At 40.9% G+C, this 22,152-nt stretch overlaps 1 protein-coding gene across 4 annotated transcripts in view; it reads right to left on the reverse strand.

Annotated features, from left to right (window-relative positions):
• Positions 1–15,181: 15,181 nt before the first annotated feature.
• Positions 15,182–22,152, reverse strand: part of PHF21B (PHD finger protein 21B) — a 143,453-nt gene continuing 136,482 nt past the window's right edge. For all 4 annotated transcript variants that reach the window (XM_077178231.1, XM_077178232.1, XM_077178230.1 and 1 more), the window contains 4 exons: positions 21,596–21,754; positions 20,853–20,928; positions 19,625–19,728; positions 15,182–17,458 (listed from right to left, as the gene is read on the reverse strand). In XM_077178231.1, coding sequence (XP_077034346.1) covers positions 17,234–17,458; positions 19,625–19,728; positions 20,853–20,928; positions 21,596–21,754 — 564 coding nt within the window. In that variant the 3' untranslated portion in view covers positions 15,182–17,233. The remainder of the gene's footprint in view (positions 17,459–19,624; positions 19,729–20,852; positions 20,929–21,595; positions 21,755–22,152) is intronic.

Raw genomic sequence — 22,152 nt, forward strand, 5'->3', positions numbered from 1 at the left:
TTCTTCAGAAGGCTAGCAAGGAAAGGAATAGAATGGAATGATAACAAAATCTCGTGACTCTCAGAGAGTCCAAGACAGCTGGACTGTGGTTGGCCATTAATGAGAAACAACCACATCAGACCAATCACAGATCCACCTGTTGCATTCCACAGCAGCAGATAATTAATGTTTACATTTTGTTCCTGAGGCCTCTCAGCTTCTCAAGAGAAAAGTCCTAGCAAAAAGGATTTTTCATAAAATATCATGGCTACATACCATCTTATCTCTACTACGCCCTGAGAAATTACATTGCTTAATTAAACATCCACTCTCTTTTCAGAACAGTTCTTAAGTGTTTCTAAGCTGGTATTGTTCCTTTGGCAGGGAACAACACCTGGTGCTTCACTCACAGCACCTTTTCTCCAAGCAGCCAAACTGAGCTCATTTTCTTTCCCTGGCTGTTGTGTCTCCACGTGTCCTCAGTCTCTTCTATGCCAAAGTGAGATGTAAAAGAGGCTGCCCCTCATGACCAACTGTTCTGGTTGCTACAAAGGATAAAACTGCACAACAAAATCTGTGTCTTGTTTGCAAACCCCCCAACACCTGGAGGTAAGCTATCAGCTTTTGTGGGATTTTTATTTGATTGAATACATGTATAAACTGCACTGTTCAGACCTGCATGAAGATGTCAAATAGGTTACAAAAGGCAGGGATGTCACCCAAGGCTACTTTCAAACATTGATACACTGTCATTTGTAGCTGCTTGTATGCAAACTTTGAATGATAATGATTATGATTATGACTATGATTATGATTATTTAGGATTATAATAATAATACTAATGTATTTCATGTTTTAAGGAGTATCCTCAAAGGTATAAACAACATGCTTTAAAAAATTTAAAAGCAAAGTAACCTGCAATGATTATTACTAAAATTTCCAAAATTTGGTAACAAAGCCATGCAAAACCGACACATCAGGCATTACAAATAAATTATTTGCAGAGATTCCAAGTGTAAACTGAGACCATTCATTCATACATGCAAAGGCTGTGCAGTTGTGAGCTGCAAGGACACAAATACACTTTGGATTCTGCTGCTGCTGCTCAGCTTTTCAGTTGGGCTGGGGCTGTCTCTTCCCTTGCCCTCTGCTCTTGCTGTGCACTTTCTTGCAGTGCAAATCACCTTTATGGGCTGCAGACATCCCACTCACTTGCTCTGTATTCATTGCACAGAATGCAAGGAAAAGGGAGGATGGGAAATCTCCTCCTCAAACTTCCACTGCTATCCTAGCTTTAAAAAAAAAAAAAAAAAAAAATTCAAATTTGTCCTAAACAAGAATTTTAATGCCACTTTTAAGAAGAAACAGTGACAATTCAAATATTCTATAAACTCAGCAGTCCTTGTGGAAGAAATAAATCAGTTCTGATTAAAAAAAAAAAAACTTACTAGAATTAGGAAATATGAAAGAAGATGTCTTGGTTTAGACATGCATTAGTGGGAATGAAAACCTCTTCCAAATCAGGATGGACACTTTGTAAGACTTGACAGGACCCCAACTTCCAACTTACTTAACTTACTTACATTTTAACTTACTTACATCTTAACTTACTTACCATCTTCCTTACATCTTACTTACTTAAATCTTACAACTGCAAGAAACATTTCCAAACTCCATTTGGGACTCCAGGAGGGATTCAGATGCTCACTCTTTGCCATTTCTCTTCTGAAAGCAGACAAATCAACGAAGGTTTTTGATGCCAGCAACCCTCAAATCAAGGATGATTGAAAGAAAAAGAATGCAATTTTCTTGTCTGCCTTTCTTTGACAAGTTTCCAGCAATGTGACAGCATGCATTGCTTTAATTTATCTTTATCAGTTTTGATTTTCTGTGTCTTTTTTGTGGGACGACTGAAGGGGGCCAGTAGGAGGGGAGCTAAGCATTTTTAGCAGCAGTAAATAAATGCAGAGTGTGACACAGTTGTGTCATGGCACTGTGAAATTTTGTCTACTCTGGTGAAAGCCATCTTATTTCAGTGTGGAATAAAGTGCCTGCTTGTTGTCATTTATGATTACTGATACTTAAATAATCACTCAGTTGCATTCTCAATTGCAGTATCACTTTTTTTTGAATATAGATGGCTTCTTTGGAAGTCATAAGCTACATTTTTCTGTGTACCACTTAATATTTAGAATAAAATGTCACTCTTTTTGGTCTGAGGAGTTTAGTGCAGGGTGGTAAAAGTCCATTGGTCTCTAGATGTGTTTTTCTGGTGAAGGGCAGGGGGCAGTTTGTGAGAATTGCCTTAGCACAGTGGTGACAGAATCTGGTGACATGCAGTGTTCATCAAACTGGGGAGTCCAGGCTCATGTCCCCATCCCCTCACAGTGGCTCTGGCACTGCTGCTCCAGGGTGGATATTCTGTATGCACTGTGTTATTCATGCTATTCATGGCAAAACAGCTCAACTTCTACACACAGACAAAAAAAAAAAAGTCTTTTTACTGAGACAGCTGTAAGGGGTCATGCTGTGAACAGGATTTGATTGAAGAACTTTGCTAACAAAAATTAAATAGACTGCTTCACAATTATTTCTTGATAGGACAAAAATGAATGCTTTGAGCTGTAATCATCAGGATTGCCTTCAGTCAAATTTGTTTTCTCATCCTATGACTCAGGTGGTTTTAGCATGCATGTTGTCTGCAAAAAGGAAGACACAGTGATTAATTTTATTTTATTCTGGGTAAGTTGTGTTGGCTTAATTATGGTAGTTCAAAGATCTGGGTTGTTTTTCCCCCAGAGCCTGAAAAGGCAGATTCAGGGTTGGAGAAGGTATTTCCAGGCTTATAAGGCTGTGTACTTACCCATCACAGTGGAATATCCAAGGAGAGGCATCAGCTCCCTTCCTTCCTTCCTTCCTTCCTTCCTTCCTTCCTTCCTTCCTTCCTTCCTTCCTTCCTTCCTTCCTTCCTTCCTTCCTTCCTTCCTTCCTTCCTTCCTTCCTTCCTTCCTTCCTTCCTTCCTTCCTTCCTTCCTTCCTTCCTTCCTTCCTTCCTTCCTTCCTTCCTTCCTTCCTTCCTTCCTTCCTTCCTTCCTTCCTTCCTTCCTTCCTTCCAAAATTCCTTCCTTCCTTCCAAAATTCCTTCCTTCCTTCCTTCCTTCCTTCCTTCCTTCCAAAATTCCTTCCTTCCATTCTTTTCCCCATGCCTGTGTGCAGTCTGCTTGTTAAATAAACAGGTTTTTTCACTTTTTTTTTTCCACCAAGAAATTCCTGTAATAGTGCTGGGGTGAGGGCATGCCAAAACCTACCTCAGAGGAGATGCCCCTTTCAGGATATTTTCTCCTAACTTTCCTCTGTCTCAAACTGAGACATTTCCATCCCTTGTTATGAGACCTTGTTGGGGTCAGATTCTAATGCTGCTCATGCTGTGTGACAAGGGAAATGCCATCTCTTAAATAATGGATTCAGGTGGCTTTCATCTGACCAGCTTAAACACAGAGAGCACTAAGAGCAATCCATGGATTTACAAACTTCTAAAGCAAAGTGTCCTTTTCAGTTCATGTTTATCCCAGCTCATCAGTGAGCTCAGGCTCATTGTTTCCCCCCATCAAGAGCATAACTGCTGTTCACTTTTACTCCTGTTTAACAGAGACTGAAGTTAGAACCACAGATTGATTTAAGATTTGCTCTAATTTCTTATTTATGGTCTAAAATATAAAATATTAGCCTGTGCTGGTCTGACGAAACAAAAAATTGCAGTTTTGAGAAGGCTGGCAGACTACCCACAGCCTTGGAGGCACTACTGTGCAATTAAGCATCTTGTACTCACAGAAAGGAAAAAAAAAAAAAAGATGTAAAATGTGACTCTTGCTGTTGCAGTTCATTTACTGTAGAAGAATATTTTCTTTTTTTTCCCCTAAGAATTGTACTAAGCTACACTTAATTATGTGTCCTGTCATTTGGCTGGGTTGCCCACAAATGTAAAAAGCACTGGGTATATTTACTTTGGCAGCTGGCTTGTTGCCACCTGTGATCAAACAAATTGCTGTGCATTGATTAAATTTCACCTGGCTTGGCAAGTGGGTTCTGGAAGAAGCACAGATATTGCTGTATCCCAGTTTTTGCAGATAAAGATAAAAGTGGCTTTTTCCTCTCCAAAAACATAACCAGCAAGAGCTTAGTGCTGTTTGCCATTACAGTAGCATTGATGGGAGGCAGAGCCAGACAAGTACAGCTGTTGTCTGTGCTACAAACAAATGTCTTTAATAAGACTCTTGAAAGCTTAGCCAATAAATTTATAAACCTGTTAATAATTGATATTTATTACATTACTCCTTACAGCGAGATTCACATCAGATAAAAACATTAATTATTAACCCAACTCCTGAAAAGCAAATTGAAAGAGTTTATGGATATCTGTTTTCTGAAAGAGTTGTTTGTGTAGAACACCTCTAGTCAGTGACAACCAGCATAAAATTCTGCAAATTCTCAGGAAACAATTGCTGAGGACAGAGCCTTGATGAGCTAGCAGTTCTCAGCTGCTTCTTCTCAAATTGTATTTTTAGACAGGCTGTATTATAAATCCAATGGAACAGTTTTACTACAATGATGTTATTTGCTGTAAATTTATTTGAGTGAAACAAAATCTGATGGAGAATAAAGCCAGGGGTCAAATATATGACCCTTTGTTCCTTTAGTGACCACACATGTTAAGAAGGTTAGATATGGTAGTTTGAAATGTCAAACTCCTTCCAGAACTGAGTGCATGGGCTAAAATTTTAATATTCAATTCAACAGGCAAGGGCATATATTCCTAGGAAGTAACTAGGAGCTGTTTTCAGCTGAACTCCAGCCAAAGCTCTAAATCCAGCCAGTGGAGTGCTTTCAAACAGAGCCTGGGGTCCTTGGCAAAAGTCCCTGAAGCTTGTCTATGAAAATGTACTTCAGTGGTATGTTATCAGCTCTTTTAGTACACTGACCTAAATTCATGTGCAAAATACTAGATGATGGGTTCATTAAGGAATTTTGTTATTATTTACTGATTTTAAACCTATGAAATACATCTGAGTGAATTTGCAAGAACGACTGAGTGTCCTTCATTAATGTATGACTCATTTATTCTAGAACAAAGTAAAGAATCTTGATCATGCAAACAAACCCACGTGTGCTTCAGTTGAAATACTCAAATGTTTCAGTCTGGCTATTTACCTGCATGAAAAAAAAAATTGTATCATCTGGTCTTCCTCATCCATATCTAGAAACATACAGTAGTGCCTCCAAGGCTGTGGGTGGTCTGCCAACCTTCTCAAATCTGCAGTTTTATGTTTTGTCAGAGCAGAACAGGCTAATATTTTAGATTACTCTGCTTCCAGTAGAAATTTCCGATTTCGACAGCATCTGAGTGAAATTACATTTTGTGCTGGGTGTGAGGAGCAGCACAAACTGGAAAGAAGGAAAGGGAGAGGCAAATGAGAGTTTTACCAAACTCAAAAAGCAAGAAGTACCACAAGCCTCAAGAAAAGTAGCAGTTCTTGGCCCCATCCTATTTTGTATAATCATTGAGATAAATAACTTACCTTGAAAACTGAGGTCCAATGAGATCCTTTTTCAATATTTTTCTTCTCTAGATGAAGTCAGATTTCAATTAGTCCACAATGTTAGATAGACATCTTTCAGAAGATTAATGATAAATAATTCAGAACTGCCTCAAGACTAGAATCAGATATTTCAAAATACCATGGACAGGCAGTGTTGAGGCCCAATGGCTTCCAGAGGGGTGGAAAGAGCAATGGTCTGCACCAAAATACCTTAAAACAGTTTCCTTTTAAAATTTGTTTTATAGTTGTTTAATTTTTAAATTCTTTTTTGGGACTTCTAGTAGAGGGCCTCTCCAGGAGGTCAGCCAGCATCCAGAATATCAAAGATGTGCAGAAATTCTGCAATCAGGGTAAGCTGTGATCACACCTCTGCCAGTAGCAATGTGAATGCTTTGTTCATCCTGGTTTTGGTGAAGCAGGAATACAATTTCTTGCAATTAATTAATCAACACAAAATAATAAGAGCACTAGTAGAGAAACCTGAGACATGGCAATAGGCACTTAATGCTTACTGAATAGCAAATCATCTCTGGATGTCACACCAGAGCTGCAATAAAATCTGTAACAGCTAATGAGGTTTGAGTCAAAAAAGATATATTTTTTTCACAAAAAAATGTTAAAAAGTATGGAGTCTATGTACTTTACTGTAGTTACAGAGTCCCTGTGTCATCTTGCCTCTTAATGGAGGCCTCTGGTTATGGCAAAGAAATATAATTTTACCTAATAATTTATGAAATGTAGTGAAGTAATTTTGAAAGTCACTGACTGCCCTGTGAAGTCATTTTATGAATTGCCTTTAAGGGGAGAACCTCTTTTAGGACTCTATGCAAATGAAAAAGGCAAAAATAAAATATCAGGAGTTACCAGCTGCAGAAGGCCAAGAGACTTTCTGGTCAAAATGTTGTGTGAAGCAGTTTTCAAGGAGCAGTTTGAAGAAAAAGGAAAACATATCATTGAACACCCATTTTGCTTCTCCTCCTTTTAGGCAAGTTTGTTAATTTTGATGATTATTATGATATCCATATTCCTGTGAGGAATCCAGTGAGGTAATTGGCATTCAGTAGCTCTTCTTGGGCCACTGTCATGTTGGCCATATTTTAGCCAACAGTGTATTTCAGAAACAACAGCATTTAATCCCATTTTCTGTCTAAATACCAGCAGAAAGCAAGATTAAAGGATAAACACATTGATATAACCAGCAGTTGCTATAATACCCACGTGTTCATTTACTAGCTGAACTCTAAAGCTATTAAGGAAATCCTCATGTCATTTACCATTATTTTAGCAACTGATATCTCTCCTCAGTGTTATGACTTGTGTAAGTGACTTTGTTCCAGTAATAGAAACATCATCTTAATGCACTTAAGAGCTGAGCACTTGGTATGTTAATGAGGTGTGCAAAAGTACCACACAGTATTTTCTGTAATTGGGCAGCAGAATATAGCATTCTTTTTGAGTAGGCCTTATTATGTCAAGCACAGCATCAAGTGATGCTAGCGCTCACATCTGCAATTTTTGCTGATCCATAGGTTTTCTTCCTTAATGTCTCAGGGAATATTTGCATTTGGAAAAGGTCAAGGGAACATGAAACATTCTCAGAGCTAGAAATCTCTATTCATTGCAGATTGGTGTGCTGCACAAGCTTCCACAATTTATACTTTAACAGTAATCCTAGTTTTTACCTGCAGGCATCTACTTTCTGCCTTACTATAAAAGGCAATTTAATTCTTCCATGAGTTAAGTCTTGAGTAGTGCAAGAGGTACTTGTAGCAATTTCATGAAGTGGGATGAATTGTAATCACTAGATAGAGGTTTTAAACACTCCAAGTTTGATCCAGGCTTATGAAAAATGAAGGAAAAAAATCCCTATTTTCTCTGCAGTCTCAACCACTTTGCTTCCTTCTGGCCCAAGAGTGCTACAGCAAGACAACACAACTTGTACAGAAGTAACAGACTTGAATTTCAAAAATAGGTCCAAGTTCTTTAACTTTGGATTAGTAATGATTTTGCCAGTAATGAGCCCAGTGGTGAAAGGTATAAATCAGCCAGCCCATCTCTACTTTGCAGCCCACCTAGCTGCTAGAGAAGGGCTTGTAGGGGCTTCTTGGAGTGGACTGAGGTCCCATGGCAGAAATGGGCAACCAGGAGCGAGAGGGAAAACAAAGAAGTCTCCTTGCAAAGAAGATGACTTGGCAAAGCACTCTGAGGTCTACAGGCACCCAGTTCTGAAGCCAAAAATCATGTGGTAGAAAACTATAATTGTGTTTTTCCATGGCACTTTAAGGCTAAAGAAGCAAGAGAATCTGTCGAGGCTTACATTTTCCCAACCTGCTGCTGAGTTCTGTCCCTGCCATCATGCCTGATGTGGGGGTAGGATGGAGGACTTTCCTGGAAGAACCATTGCAAAACCTTGCTGAATTCAAATTGTCAAACCTGGACCAAGAAGAAAATGGACTAGGTCTGGGGCCCATGGGCTGTGCTTCAGATCTGTCACCCTGATTTTTTAAGTTTTTCTAAGCCTTCTGATGCTTACATTCTTGTAACGAACTTTCTCAAGCACTTTATGTAAATAACTTATTGTTTTGCATTCTTTTATAGAAGAAGAGAAATTTGATGGACTATCAGTTTGTCCAGTGTCATTGGAGAGGTGGCACTGTCACCCTCCAATCCACTGTCACTTTTAGAAAACTATAAATGTTGGAGTCAGAAAATAAACTTCCCTTTTTTCACCTTGAGAGCAGCGGTGCGCGCGCTCGCGTTGTTTCGTGACATCAGATCTGTAACCAAAGGAGCAAATTTAAAACCAAATGCAAGCTGTAATGAATTGCCCTGAATTGTTGTTTTGTCTCAACCACTTGTCCAATTGGAAAGTGGAATTACCTTCAGTAAAGCTTGGAGGTGGCTGGAGATGTTGGGAAGGATCAGATGACTCAGCCTCACAGAGCAGATACAAGCAGTTGGCATATCTGCAAAGTGGCTGGTAGAAACTTAAATTTCACTCAGTTTGTGGGGGTGTTTTAATAGCTAGTAATTTTCTTTTGAAAGTGTTTGGCAGAGATCCTTTCAGCATTTTAACTGAGAAACCAGAGAAATGGTGGTGTTGCTATATTTTGAAAATGTGGTAGTAATTGGCTGTTTCTACCCCCTGTATTTTGCAGTTTAAGCTCATTAGGTGGTGTAGTGCCTGCTTCACTCCTGTGGAATCCATGAATCACAGAATTATCAAGGTTGGAAGACACCTTCAGGATAAAGTCCCACCATTATCCCAACATCACCATAATCACCCCTAAACCATGTCCAGAGAAGAGAATGGTGCTGGAGTACCAGCAGCTTAAGTAGAAAACTATAATTTTATATAAGTTGTCTAAATAATAGGTATCAAAGTTATCTAAATAATTGTATATAAGTCATCTAAATTCTTGGAATTTTCCTCCAAATTCTTGGAATTTGAATCAGTGGAGTTTTATATATTGGTGAGTGCATAGTACAGAATATAGACTAGCTTTGAGTACCCCCAGTGTTTGGACTGCATTGCTTTTGCAGATTGAGTTGATAGAAATTTCAAATTTCTTTAGAAAGCAGTAAGAACAACAACTTGGATATTATATCTGATTTTTTTACGCATTGAAAGTCTGTTATTAGTCCCAATGTAAATTATTAGCCAGCATAAAGGGAGAATTTTCAGTTTTCTTTCTAACTATGCTGTGAATATTGCTTGTGTTTGATGAACTCTAACAACCTTCAATTTAGGTTTAACTGTTGTTTAACGGCTTGGTAATGGCATGTATTAAACAAGTTATCATCATATTTGCCTTTAGAGCAAAAGAAAATTAGCCAGTGTTAAAAAAGATAAGTGGTGTTTTCCCTAATGCTCTGGGCTTCTGTACAGAGCAAATGAAACAGAGGGAATATTTAGATTGCAGTAAAAGTCATAGTCTCAGGAGGACCTAAACACAAGCACTTTTTATCTCACAAGTTTTAGTGAGTTGAGGACTTGTGCTTCTGTCCTTGCTCTTGGCAGCTGGACATTGCCAGCCTGTGTGAGGAGAACAACAAAACCCTGTCACAGAGGGTGAAGAGGATTTGTTCTTGTCTCAGGAAATAGCCAAATATTCAGGAGGCTGTGGAGTGCTGGGTGTGCCAGGCCTTCCTTTGCCCAGTAGGTGTCATCTGCAGCATTAGGCAGCGATTAAAATTTGAAAAATAGAGGCTTAAAACAAGGTGGGTTAGGACCAACTTCTGATGGCATAGCTGTGTGTTTTCTCCTGCTCCTCAAGTATCATAAAGACAACATGTGGCTCTTGAGTATCTGTATTGCTTGAGTATCTAAGCAATAACCACCTATGACTCCCATTTAAATATAAAATCTGGCATATTACACAAAAAATAATTAACAAGAATTCAGGACTTTTCAGAAAAATGAGATTGACAAGGACAAAACTATCATAGTTTTGTATTGCAACTCATCAGCTTTACATTTGTGTGAGGATCTCCTAGTCCTTCTAGTTGTATTGAAACTCAGACATATGCTCAGCAACTTCTTTCTGTACATCAGCACCCTGTTTTGATAGGGGAGGAATTTGGCCTCTGGGAATTAACAAAACCACAGTATTTTGCCACCCTCTGACTTTGGTCAAAATACATATGTGTTAGTTTCACTGTCTGTAAAAAAAACAAAGGAGCATCTGGCATTAGAAAAGTTCCTTGGGATTAAATAGTGCTAAGTCCTATAAAAGGGTTGTTTCCTATTTCCTCATATCCTTTTTTAAAAATCCAGCCAACATCAATGGTATTTGGTCTGCAGGCTGTGTTGCATAACAGGAATGGGAGTCCTGGACAGCTTTAGCACTGTAACAAACCAGATCCCTGTGGGTTGAAATCCTGAGTTCATGGAAGTCAGCCTTGCTCAAAACATCCCCAGAGGTAGGCAGGGGGTCCCACATAGATTTAGTTCGCCCACTCATCCTAGGCTGGGAGACAGCAGGAATTTGCCAGCTGCAGTCGTCAGAACACAATTGTCTCTGAACCTTTACATTTACAAAGGAAAAGTACAAGCTGCAAATATCCCTTCAGCTGATTTGCCTGTCTGTGGACTCTGGAGATGATAGTTAAAACCAGACTCCCTTTTTCAGTATTGCTCACATGCCAAACACCAGGTCCTCCTCTTACTGCTGTGTAAACTACCATTTCCTAGCCATTAATAGCTCCTCTCATTTAGTGAATGAAGGACAAAATGGTGCTCTCTCATGCCAAGGTACCTTTTTCTTTAAAGAACAGATAACACCTGTTATCCCAGTCATTTGATGCTTCTTAGGAAAACCAGCAGCCCAGGTTCTGGTGGCCATTAGCTCTGCTGGGGACAGAGTGATGGGGGCTCCTGCTCCCCTTTGCCTTCCTGCCTCCCCAGCAGCCTGGGCAGAATCAGGGAGGGACTCACCTCTCCCTGCCTTTCCCTTCAAGGCTGCTGATCTCAGGGAATGGACTCTCCCAAACTAAAGGCACCTAGGTACAAATCCCCAGTGATGAGACCCCAGCCCCGTCCCCCAGCCCTGGAGGAACTGGTGAAATCCTCCATCTGTGGCAGGAACCCCCCCAGTCTCTGTCCTCAGTGCCAGACTTAACTATGGCATTAAATCAGCTCACATGAATTATTCAGAAGGCTTTGGAGTGAAATTCATGTTAGAGAAATCTATGTTTCAAATTTCCTGACTCTAAGAGGAGTCCTGGAGGTGTCCCCTGCAGTTACTTTGATAACAGTTTCTCTTTACAAATGATAATTGCACGATTCAAGCTTTTGTACAGTGTGGCCTTGTGAACTCTTCTCTCGTATCAAAGAACAATTTTAAGATCATTTCCATAGCAAAAAGAAAGTGATTGTGGAGATAATCTGTTGAAAACACACATGCAGGATTTCAGTTGAAAACAATAAAATGCAGTCATGAAATGAGAAATCAAGTGTTACCTAGCTGACGATATATAGAGAATAAATTGCCTGGGCATTTCAGTTTCCTGAGCTGCTAGGATTTGAAAATTGGTCTCAAGATTAGTCTGATTATCAGGACACATCTAGCAACAAGCACCAAAAGGGAAAGGGAATACTTTTCTACCCTGAATCTATGAAGAAACATAAGAAGATTGAAAAAATGTCATTAACCATTTGGGGGTTTTTGCTAGAACTGCAAAGGGGGCCCCTTGCAGTTCTAACAAAAATACTTCCATAGATGAATATCACTTACATGTGTTTAGATGATCTGTCTGGGTGTGCTGCAATTCTTGAGCAGCATTCATCACAGAATATCTCAGAGCCTTATAAACTTTAAGATATTTAATATGAGCAGACCAATAATAGAAAAGTTCCCGATATTTTATTTGCATGATCAGTGTATGCTTAGGTAGCAACAGAACCAGGAAAAATGCCCTTTTCCACAGTGGGTTGGTCAGCATCTAAGAACTGTCACCCAGAATTGTCACTCTGAGGGGAAAATCTTTTCATTTGGTACATGAGTTCTCATGTTTCTTCCTAACTGGTGTCTTTAGTGCTAGGAAAGCTGTGGAAATTGTACACAATAGGACCATAGAGCTATTATTCTGGCTGTTCCTCTCTAGAATAGTTGGCAAATGAAAAAACCTAAAAATAAGCTGATTGAAAAATTATTTCTGCTAGAACATGACAGCAAAAATTACAAGTGCTTTCTTAAAAGGCTAGTTTTGTTGCAATTCTTCCAGAAATCATGGAGTTCTTCTAGAAAGCTGCCTGTGTCCCTCTGAGCTCTGAGAACTCACAATTGATGTTTGGAGATGTGGAATTCCCTCCTTTTCCCTGGCAATAATTGCAGCACCGCGTGCAGAAAGGTGATGCCATCTCAGAAGTGCATGAATAGGAAGCAGTGATGTTTGTTCCCTGCCTCTGGAGCACTGCAGATAAAGTGAAACTCATCTGTGTGGGTGGGATTTGGGATCTGGTTTGGTTTTTTTTGTTTATTTTCTTCAGTTGTGATGTAATGGAGGAAGATAAGAAGATCAAAACACATAGTCAATGGCTCAGCACATATTTTTTTATGATGCAGTTTCAAACCACTAGAAAACTCTTTAGTTATGCAAGTGCACTTTAAACCATAACATAATATCTACACCAGAATTTCATTTTTCTCAATTCACTGCTTTGTGAATTTATTTCTAATGTCACCCCTTCTTCACGATTGAAGTTTCCACCTCAGCAACTAGAAGAGTGTCAACTACAACAGGACTGCTGTGTTTCTAGCATGAATACTGAGGGAAAAGGGGATTTATTGCAGTCTTTTAAGCCCAAAGATGAAATGCAAATGTGAATTAAAATGTCTGTGGTAACTGCTCAATCAAAGGTTGGAGTGCAGTATTTCTGCTGCATTTAAACAGCAAAGAATCATCTGCAATTTGCCAGTGCAAATGCAAACAAGAACTTCAAAGGCCAGTGGTATCTTTTCTTTTTTGGTTTTTCTTCTCCCTGGCTAGAATGTATTATAGCAAGTTTGTGTATGCTTTGTAGTATTTTTTTCCTGTCATAACAATTTAGTTTTTGTTTCCTTTTTTAAGGGAGGGAAGAAATCCCAACTCTTGCTTTAATGGTCTTCACTATGGTGAACTTTAAAGTGGCTTTACATCAGGGGAGTGAGGCATTTTCTGTTTGCATCATCAGTTGCTAGCAATTGATCTCAGAAGTCAGCTTTCATTTTCTAAGCAAAATAGGCTGCAGTTGGATAAACCTGATTAAGGTGAGTAGATTTTATCTGATGTGCCTATTGCCACTCATTTCAGCGCAATGACTTTCTTTCCAACTGCAGATGACATGCAGAACACAGAACAAAAAGAATGTGTCAGTTTGTAACGCATTCTTCTCAAAGTTTAAGTGATCCTAATAGGCCATCAAACTACTAGAAAACAGCTTGGCATGTGGAATAAGCTCCTGATCAGGCTGCTGTAGTTTGTGTTGCCATCCTTACACAGAAGTCTGCCATGAGAGAAGCTGCTTGCTGGCCTGATGTTATTGTGAAAGTATCTTGCAAAAATTTATGTTCTGATTGGAAACTAAATACTAAAAAAAAATTGAGTGGTCTTGACTTTGTTTCCTGACTTCTGAGTGTTTAGGTCCTAGTGGCTTCTCTGCTAAAAGTATGAAACCTGGAGACATCTGAGATCCTGACACAAAAATTGCTCATTCTGGCATTGCTCTGTGTTACTTCCCAACAGAGAGAAATGTTCCTTTTCCTCTCATTTCTGAGGGACAAGAGACAGTGAAGTGGAAGAATAGGTGACATTACATTTGCAGAGGTGCAGATACAAAACTGACAGCCTTGGAGAAAACACATTTCATTCGAATGGCTATTTGCAGAGCAGGTCCTCTGCAAGATAACTTATGGCATGAGAAAGTCCTGTGCACAGAAAACAGTCTGTCAAAGTAAAATAAAGAGCCCTGAAGCTGTGAAGTCTGGCATAGCTGTGAAAATAACTTTCACTTGGGAGGGGAGGCTGGGAACCCTGCAGCTCCCGATTCTTTTCAAAGACAATGCCTGTACCACAGCAAGGAACACGGAGGGGACCGTACCTCCTGCAAATCTGCACCAAAACCCCAATTTAAAATGCTATCAAAGATTAAAGACTGCACTCTCTTTCAACTGCATTAATTATCAAGGCAGCATGCAGAGCTCTGTAAATGGCTCCTGTCTGTTAGCACAGCACTGAGTTGAAAGGTTAGGGTGGTGGCAGACAGATGATGGTGATGACGACAACAACCTGTGATTTGCAGAGTTTTCTGCCATAGGGGAGAGGTGTCTTCTCATCCTGGAAGCAATGTTAGGAAAAATCTTCTAATACTTCTAATTCTGGAAGCAAGGTTCCTAACAGTCTGCCTTTTATGTAGCAGGGGCTGGGAGGGAGGAGAGGGCAGCTGAGCTGTAGGGGAAGCAGGAGCGCAATGCTGAGCTCCCTTGCCTGTTGCAGCCTGAAATTAAATGGTAATGCTGCCACGAGGTGAAGACAAGGCAACACACTCCCAGCCAAAAAAAAATACTCTTTTCCCTACCCCTGACAAGAAAACCCCAACCCTCTTTCTGCTCTGCATAAGCACTAGCCACTGTGGCAGGTTTTATGCAGCTGTGACAGTGTTCTGCTTTAATTTGATTAATTTTATTGGGAAGAAGTTCCATCCCTCCCACCAGCCACAAACCAGCCAAACCCTGTTAGGGCCCTCTTTCCCTGTTTCTTTACTACAAAGTGATTTATAAATTACTTTACAAAATAGGGTCACCACACATTTGAAGAACACCTGAGAGTGCAGGTGTGAAAGGAAAGCCCAGGGGTCTGGTGGACTGGCAATTATTCCAGGAGATGGGAAGCTAATCAAGGGACTGCACAGGGTGCCTCTGCCTGGGAGACACAGTGGCCTCAAGGAAGAGGCCACCTTCCTGACAGAAAGCAAGCAGAAAATATTGTACTCATTCTTGCAGGGCTTGAGTTTGAAAATGGAACACAGTGGTGGAGAAATTTCTTTCCCCCTCCCCACCCCAGGAGAGTCTGGCCAGGGAGGGGATCCCTCAACAGGCCCTGGGCAGCAGAGACCACCACAACAATGCCAGGAAATTCTCAGTCAAGTTTAATGCATCATAAAGAAGTAAAACTACATTGGCATATTTAAGACAAACACTTCTTTTTTTTTTTTTTTCTATGCACACTATCCACTGGACAGCCCCCTTTTCAAAATAACTACTTTTAACAGTTGAAGACAGTTTTTCAGAAATTCTTCACATATTCAACCTTCTACAATTTTCCTTTATTTTTTTATTTGTCTGAGAAGGAAAAAAAAAAATTATGAAACCTGAAAACATCTACATTGCAAGCCACTCAGAATGCATAATTGCATACATTAACCAATGTATAACAACTGTGTTTTACTTAGTTCACTCTATTCATCAATAAAAGAATATAAAAATCTTGTTCAATCGAGAGTTGTGTATTAAAATAGATTTGTATAGTACTGCACAGTTTCTCCCGGAGTTGTGAAAATGGTTGAAGGGACCTTGTGCTTTCTGGGCAACAGAAAAAGCCAGTCCCTCGTGTGTTCATTTTTTAAAATGAAAAACAAAAAAGGCTATTCGGCACCACGTGATATGCTGATGTGAGGGACCAGCCTTGTGTCCTGCTCTGGTGGCTTTCCATAATTACCTGTTTGTGCTAATTGATGGAGAACTCACAGGGACAGAGACAGTGGCACAGGGGAGCGGGAGCTGAGAAAAGCAGGGTGTCCATCAGCACCTTCCCAGGCAGCACCTTGCAGAATATCAGGAAGACCAGCTAGTAAACAGGCAGGTGCACTGGGATTCTCTCAGGCTAATGCTTAACGCTTCCCAAACATGCTAAAATCCAACAAAATGTTAAAAAGGAATCAAGTTTCCAAAAACAAAATAATCCCAAACCTTTTTAATTTTCCATGCCCTGTCCCTCCCACAGAAGTCTTGTCTCCGAGTCTCCAGTGTAAGAAACAACCCCTTGAGGCAGTTTTTTTTTTTTCCCTGTACCATTTCAGCAGATATTTCTACAAAAAACCCCAACCAACCAACCCACCAACCAAAAAAACCCAAGGCAACAACAAAAAAAAAGCCCAAAAAACCCCAAACAAAAAAAAAAACAACAACAACAAAAAAAATCATGTTGCATATCTTTAAAAATGCAGTACAAAAAGGTTATTTTTTTTGGCATATTATCTGTACTGACAAGAAACAAAACCCAGAATATTTATTTGCTTTTTTTGTTTAAAAAAAGAATCCAAAATGAACAAAAAGACAGAAAACCACAAAATAATCACTTTAAAAAATGAAACCCAAACTGTCAAAGGTATCCACTGTTATGGTTGATGCTAAACCTTGCACAAAAACTCCATGAGAAAAATACACTGATAGCAAAATAAGTAAAAAGGACCTGCAAAAGGAGTTTTACAGTCGTATTTTTTAAATATTTTGGAACGCATATACAGATGCATCAGCATGAAAATACTTCAATATTTTACTAGAAATGCTAACTTCATACAGTTTCTTTATTTAAATATCTGCAATTCTCAAGTCTAATAATACGGAAAAAAAAGATCTTTTGTTTCCAAGGCTCTGTGAGTGTCCGTGATGCTGTTCTGGTCACAAAGACCCCACATCCAGGTCACTTGAACCAATGGGGCCAAACTTGTTCCTCTGACATCCATGTCAAGTGCTAAGTAGCTCAGTTTCTGGTTATCTCACTGATTCCCCCCCATAGCTTTCAGCCCAACTACTTCTCTAATCCCTCACTAACTCCTCTCCCCTTGGAACAGAAAGCCTGTCTGCCAAAGGCTCTCCTGCTTCCTCTATCAGCCATGCTCCTCTGGTTCACCCTCAGTCATAAATCCATTAAGGCCAACATAACAAAACAAAATGTCATAAGCACTGAAGGTTCTTGGCAAATACAAAAGTGCAGCACAACCTGCCCTGTGGGAATGTGCTGCCACAGTGACCTACAAACTGGGCTGCCTGGCCTGCAAGTCTCTAAGTGTATCAAAACTGAGATTGCTCCTTCTGTCCTGTGTTCCAGTTCCATCTCTCCTCTGCTCTTGTGCATAAAGTTCCTTGTGTCGCCGCTCCTCGCGCAGCCGCCTCCTGTCAGTTGTTGCCCTGTGATGGCTGCAGAGCTTTGTGCATGGCAGCAGAGGCAGCAGAGGGTTTGATCCAGGGGATGGAGAGCAGGGAGGTGGTGGTGGTGGTAGTCATGGTAACCTGAATCATCTGCTCGTTTTGTATCAGTCTAATGAGGGTTTTGAGACGTTCCAGTGATGACTGAGTCCCTTTCTGCTGGGCTATCAGGCTGGTTTTTAGCTCTAAGCATTTCTGTCAAATAAAGAGAAGAGGAGAGAGAAGGAAAGACTGAGAATACATTCAAAGTGGTGTCAAACATCTCTTCAAACATCCTTGGGTGCCTTGGGTGCACATTCTGCTCAAATGAAGTATGTTCTCCTTTGGGGAAAGCAAAACCACAGCTTAACAAATGGAGCAATCAGCAGTGCTGCACACACTGCAGCAGCTGTCTGAGGGAGCAATATCCTTCCCAGGCCAAATGCATTTGGAGGATGTTTCTGACTCCATCCTGTAGACAGCCTGGCAGGAGCACCTTCTGCACTCCACATGAGTGCAAGAGCTGTGTTACTGAAAAACAGAAGGCGCCACTCAGGTCTCTCACTCTTACCAAAGGACCCTGATAAATGCTCACCAGGACGCATTTCATATGTGCCACACATTCCAGGGAATAGGCACTGTGAAGACACATTAATCTCACTGAACATGATATCAATATTTTTCCAGCAGAAAACTTTGCTCCAAGACACAACTGTTACACCAGAGCAGTCACAAGAAAGCTTTCATCCCCCAGGGTGGCCAAATTTCTCCCCATGATCTTTTGAAATAAAAACCTCCATGCAAATGGGCACGAGAGCAGGAGCTAAACAAAGGCATCCCAAATCCTCCATTTCTCCAAGAAGAGGCAGGAAGAATCAGTAATTCTCCTTTCTCACCCCAACCATGGACTGCTGCATCCAGCACCCCACTCTTCAGTGAGGGACAGACCCACACCCTGAGTCTGTCTCCAAGATGGAAGGGGACAGTGGTCTCTAGACCTGAGACCTGTTTTCTTTCTCCCAGTGACCCAGGGCTCTGACCAGACTGATTACTTGTCTGCAGATTGCTTCCCTTTGGCTATGGTCCAGACTGCCAAGGGTGAGGATTCTCCAGTCCTGGGGAATTGGGAAAAGCTCACTTGAAGAACAACCTGTTTGGAAAGCAACTGTGTGGAGCTGCTCAGAGGTTGGTTTAGAGAGATGAAATTTCAGATGAAAGATAAATTATGTTCTGTTTTTACCATTGCAGCTGTGGGTGTATGAGAGTGTTCTTCTTCATATAAATCTCTGTTAAAATGTCAGAATGAAATTGCTCTGTGTGGGACACCTTTAATTTATTTTCTTCTTTCAAGTGGATACATTTCCAATAAATATAATCATTGGCTGGTATTACAATTTAAATAAGACAGTGTTGCCCACTGGAAGAACCTGATTCTGCTTAGGTAGAAATCTCACTGATTTTGACAGCCATGACAAAGACCTGATAGCTGACAGCTTTTCTTTTTCCAAATTCCTCAGCCCACTGCACTCCCCTACCTATTACACACACATGTGGTTCCATTAGTGTTGCACACATGTACAGGGAATATACAGTGATGTCTTCTAATAAGTATTTGCTTTTCCTTCCACTCTGCTTTACATGATAAATATTTTAACGTGCCCCTCTGGATAACTGCAATGGTAAAACAAGCTGTGAGCAGTTACTCCTGCAGCTGCCACTTGGATTTTTCCAGGGTAAGGAAGTGTCAAATGTTTACTGAGGCTGCCCTGCAAACTAACAGCTGCCTCTCAGGATGGAAGTAGCCCCAGAGAGTTCCTTCAGCCATGAGGGGTAGGAATTGGGCTTTGAATTCAGCTCCTCATAGCACAATGTGTGTGTAAGACACCCCCAGACAACATTTAGCTTTGAAATGAGTTTGGAGAGACAAAATAGTCCATGTCCAGTCATGGAAAAATGCTACAACATTCAGTAAAGATGGTTATTTCTACTTAATATCAAGAGGTTTGAGTTAATGAACAAGCAGCTACCACTGGAGGACACACTTGTGACCAAACTTTTCCCCTAGAAGATGGAAGTGCCTTGAAGTCATTGGGTACCTCAGAGCTATGGATGCAACTACAAGGAAGGCAGCCATGGCTACCTGTGGAGTTTTGTTTGTCTCAGAAATTCAAGTGATTGCTCCTCCTCTGCCTGCCAGAGTGGCTTACCTTCGTGCATAAAGAAAATGCACACATGCTTCCTCAGAGAGAAACACATTCACACTTGAAAATCTATTGCTTGGGAGCTTGAATCATTTTCTAGCCACAAAATACAACTTTTTTGGGCTTAAATTCTTTATAAACATCTCTTCAGGAGGCTGTGAGTCCCCATCAGGTGTCCTACCTTCACTGCACTGTTGAGAAGTCGATCTTTTTCTTCCAACTGTCTGTGCTCACTCTTCAGCTCACTGCTTCTCTTTAATAACTTCCTCTTCTCTTCTTCTTTGACTGTGGAACAATAAGATTAAGGATGCAGAGGTTAAGAAAAGGATGTGGTGTGCACTTGAGGACAGAAAGCAGAAGCAGGTATTTTGCATGGTGAGTTTAAGGTCTCATTAGCCTTTTGTCAGCAGGTACAGCCAAAGAAATCTGGAGTTTCTGCTTGCAGGCATTTCTTCACTAAAAGGGTGGTCGGGCATTGGAAGGGGCTGCCTAGGGAGGTGGTGGAGTCCTCGTCCCTGGAGGTGTCCATGGAACCACTGGACATGGCACTCAGTGCTCTGGGCTGGTTGACAAGGTGGGATCTGTTACAGCTTGGACTCCATGAACTTGTGGGGCTTTTCCAACCTCAGTGGTTCTGGGATTCTGTGCATGTGTCCATGTCAATGGTTAGCACAAAGGAGGACAACCCAAAACGTACAGTGCACCTTTAAGGTGAATTAAAATTAATCCCTAGACTTCATGTGATCCTGAAGGTCTCCAAGAAGGAGGTGAGTGGTATTTAGGAAGAGGCCAGCCCCTTGGAATGGCAATAGTTAGTGACCCTGGCAGAAAAGCACAATTATAAGTGTGCCAGACCTCCCTAAAGGTCCTTACAAATATGATCTAGTGCCCCAAACAGCCTGTTGTAAGAGTGCAACAGGGAATTAAAAAAGAACAATGCTCAGTGCAGAGCTGTCACACAGCATACGACTCAAGTGGCTGCCATACCCCCTAACACTGAGACAATGAGAAGCTGGGGTTGCTGTGGGGTCAGGGACACTAGCCTGGCATTGTGTCCACACCCAATTGCATGGCTCTGCTTAGCCTGACTCTGCCTCACAATGATTCTGCCTCAAAATCCTGTTTTCAGCACTGTTCAGGGAAGGCACCACTTTGATGACAGCTTCCTCCAGCAGAGTGAAGTTCCTGAGAGATCACTCTCAACTTCCTTTCAGAGAGAAGGGAGCAAAGGAGCAGACCAAGGGGAAGGGGACAGAAAAAGTCTGCCCTGCCCAGTCACTCATGGTCCTATGACCTCCACCATCAGACCTGGCAGCATTGTAACTCTATTTGATATTTCAGCTAAGGACTCAAACAGCACTGCTATCATGAGCAGGGAATCCCTTGTCAGAGGCTGAGTTAATCCCTACCTGTTTTATGAGTAACATAGGAGTGAACAATAGCCAGAGTTCCAGTCCATGGCACATTGTCATCTTTCTTTAAAACCTATAAGCCCAAGAAACAATAAATGGTTAGGATTCCAAAAAAACCCCACACACTAATGTTTGCTCCAGCCTTACAGTTTGGCAGGACCAGAACTTGGATCCTTGTCTCGGAACATAAAAGTGATCTCAAGGCTAAGCACAGGGAACTCTGTGGCACAGAATCTACACTTTAGTGTTTTAATAATTTTTTTCTTACTTGTGCTATCAACATTATTCACAGCAACTAGACAGTTTAGCATATCTCACATGATGAACAGTTGTGTGTAACAAATGTGATTTAAAGAAAAGGAAGTTTTCTCCTCACACCTTTCAGATCCACTAGTGAACAGTGCCTTCTGACACTGCCTCCCTCATCTCTAAGATTTACATTCTTTTGTCTGGCTACATGATGGTGGTGTCACTGTAAACAAAGGAGCTGAAGAGATATTTTTAAGAGGACAATTCTTAGCAATTACAGGCAAGCTACAGCACTCCCTGTATGTTCTAACTCTAGGATGGTGAAAAATACCAAAAATAATACTGCAAACTGCACTAAAAGCCTCTCAGCACTTCTTTATCTAATGTAGTCCACTGAGTTATGACCATAGGTTAGACTTATTCAGGGGTACACAAATCTGAGGTGTCTCGCCATTTTCCCTTCTTGGTACACCATGCTCCATGTAGCTTACCTTCTGTTGGCACTTTGGGCAGACCCAGAGCCCTTTGGGGGCAGTTTTGAGGGGTGGGTCCAAGCAGTTGAGGTGATATGCTCTGGGACATGTGCCACAGGGCTGCAAGTTAACTCCACGCTTGCAAGCAGTGCAGTGCTCATCGTGATGGATCTCGTTCTGCAAGAGAAGGGTGCCCTGGGTAAAGTCAATCCATTGAGAACTTCTCTCTACACAGCATTCAAAGCCTCTACTGCAGCAGACAGGCTCCTTCAAACACGAAATCTAATTGTCAAAAGGACCCTGACAGACACAGAAGACAGAAATAATAGATATATGATAGCAAGAAATACAAACAACAAATGACCCAGAAGCAAGTTACAGAAATTGAAACATAAAACCCAACTAATCAAACACAGGAGAAAGTCAACTAATATAGCCAGTGATATAGGAATTATTGTGACATAGGAATTATTTCACTTTTTTCATTGCCAGTGTGTTACTACAACACACATGTATCCCCATGCATGGCTCTGTCGTGGGTCAGTTAATGTGGGGATCACTTGTCTGTGATGCCC

The sequence above is a fragment of the Agelaius phoeniceus genome, chromosome 5, assembly GCF_051311805.1.
Source record: "Agelaius phoeniceus isolate bAgePho1 chromosome 5, bAgePho1.hap1, whole genome shotgun sequence".
In the NCBI taxonomy this organism is placed as follows: domain Eukaryota; kingdom Metazoa; phylum Chordata; class Aves; order Passeriformes; family Icteridae; genus Agelaius; species Agelaius phoeniceus.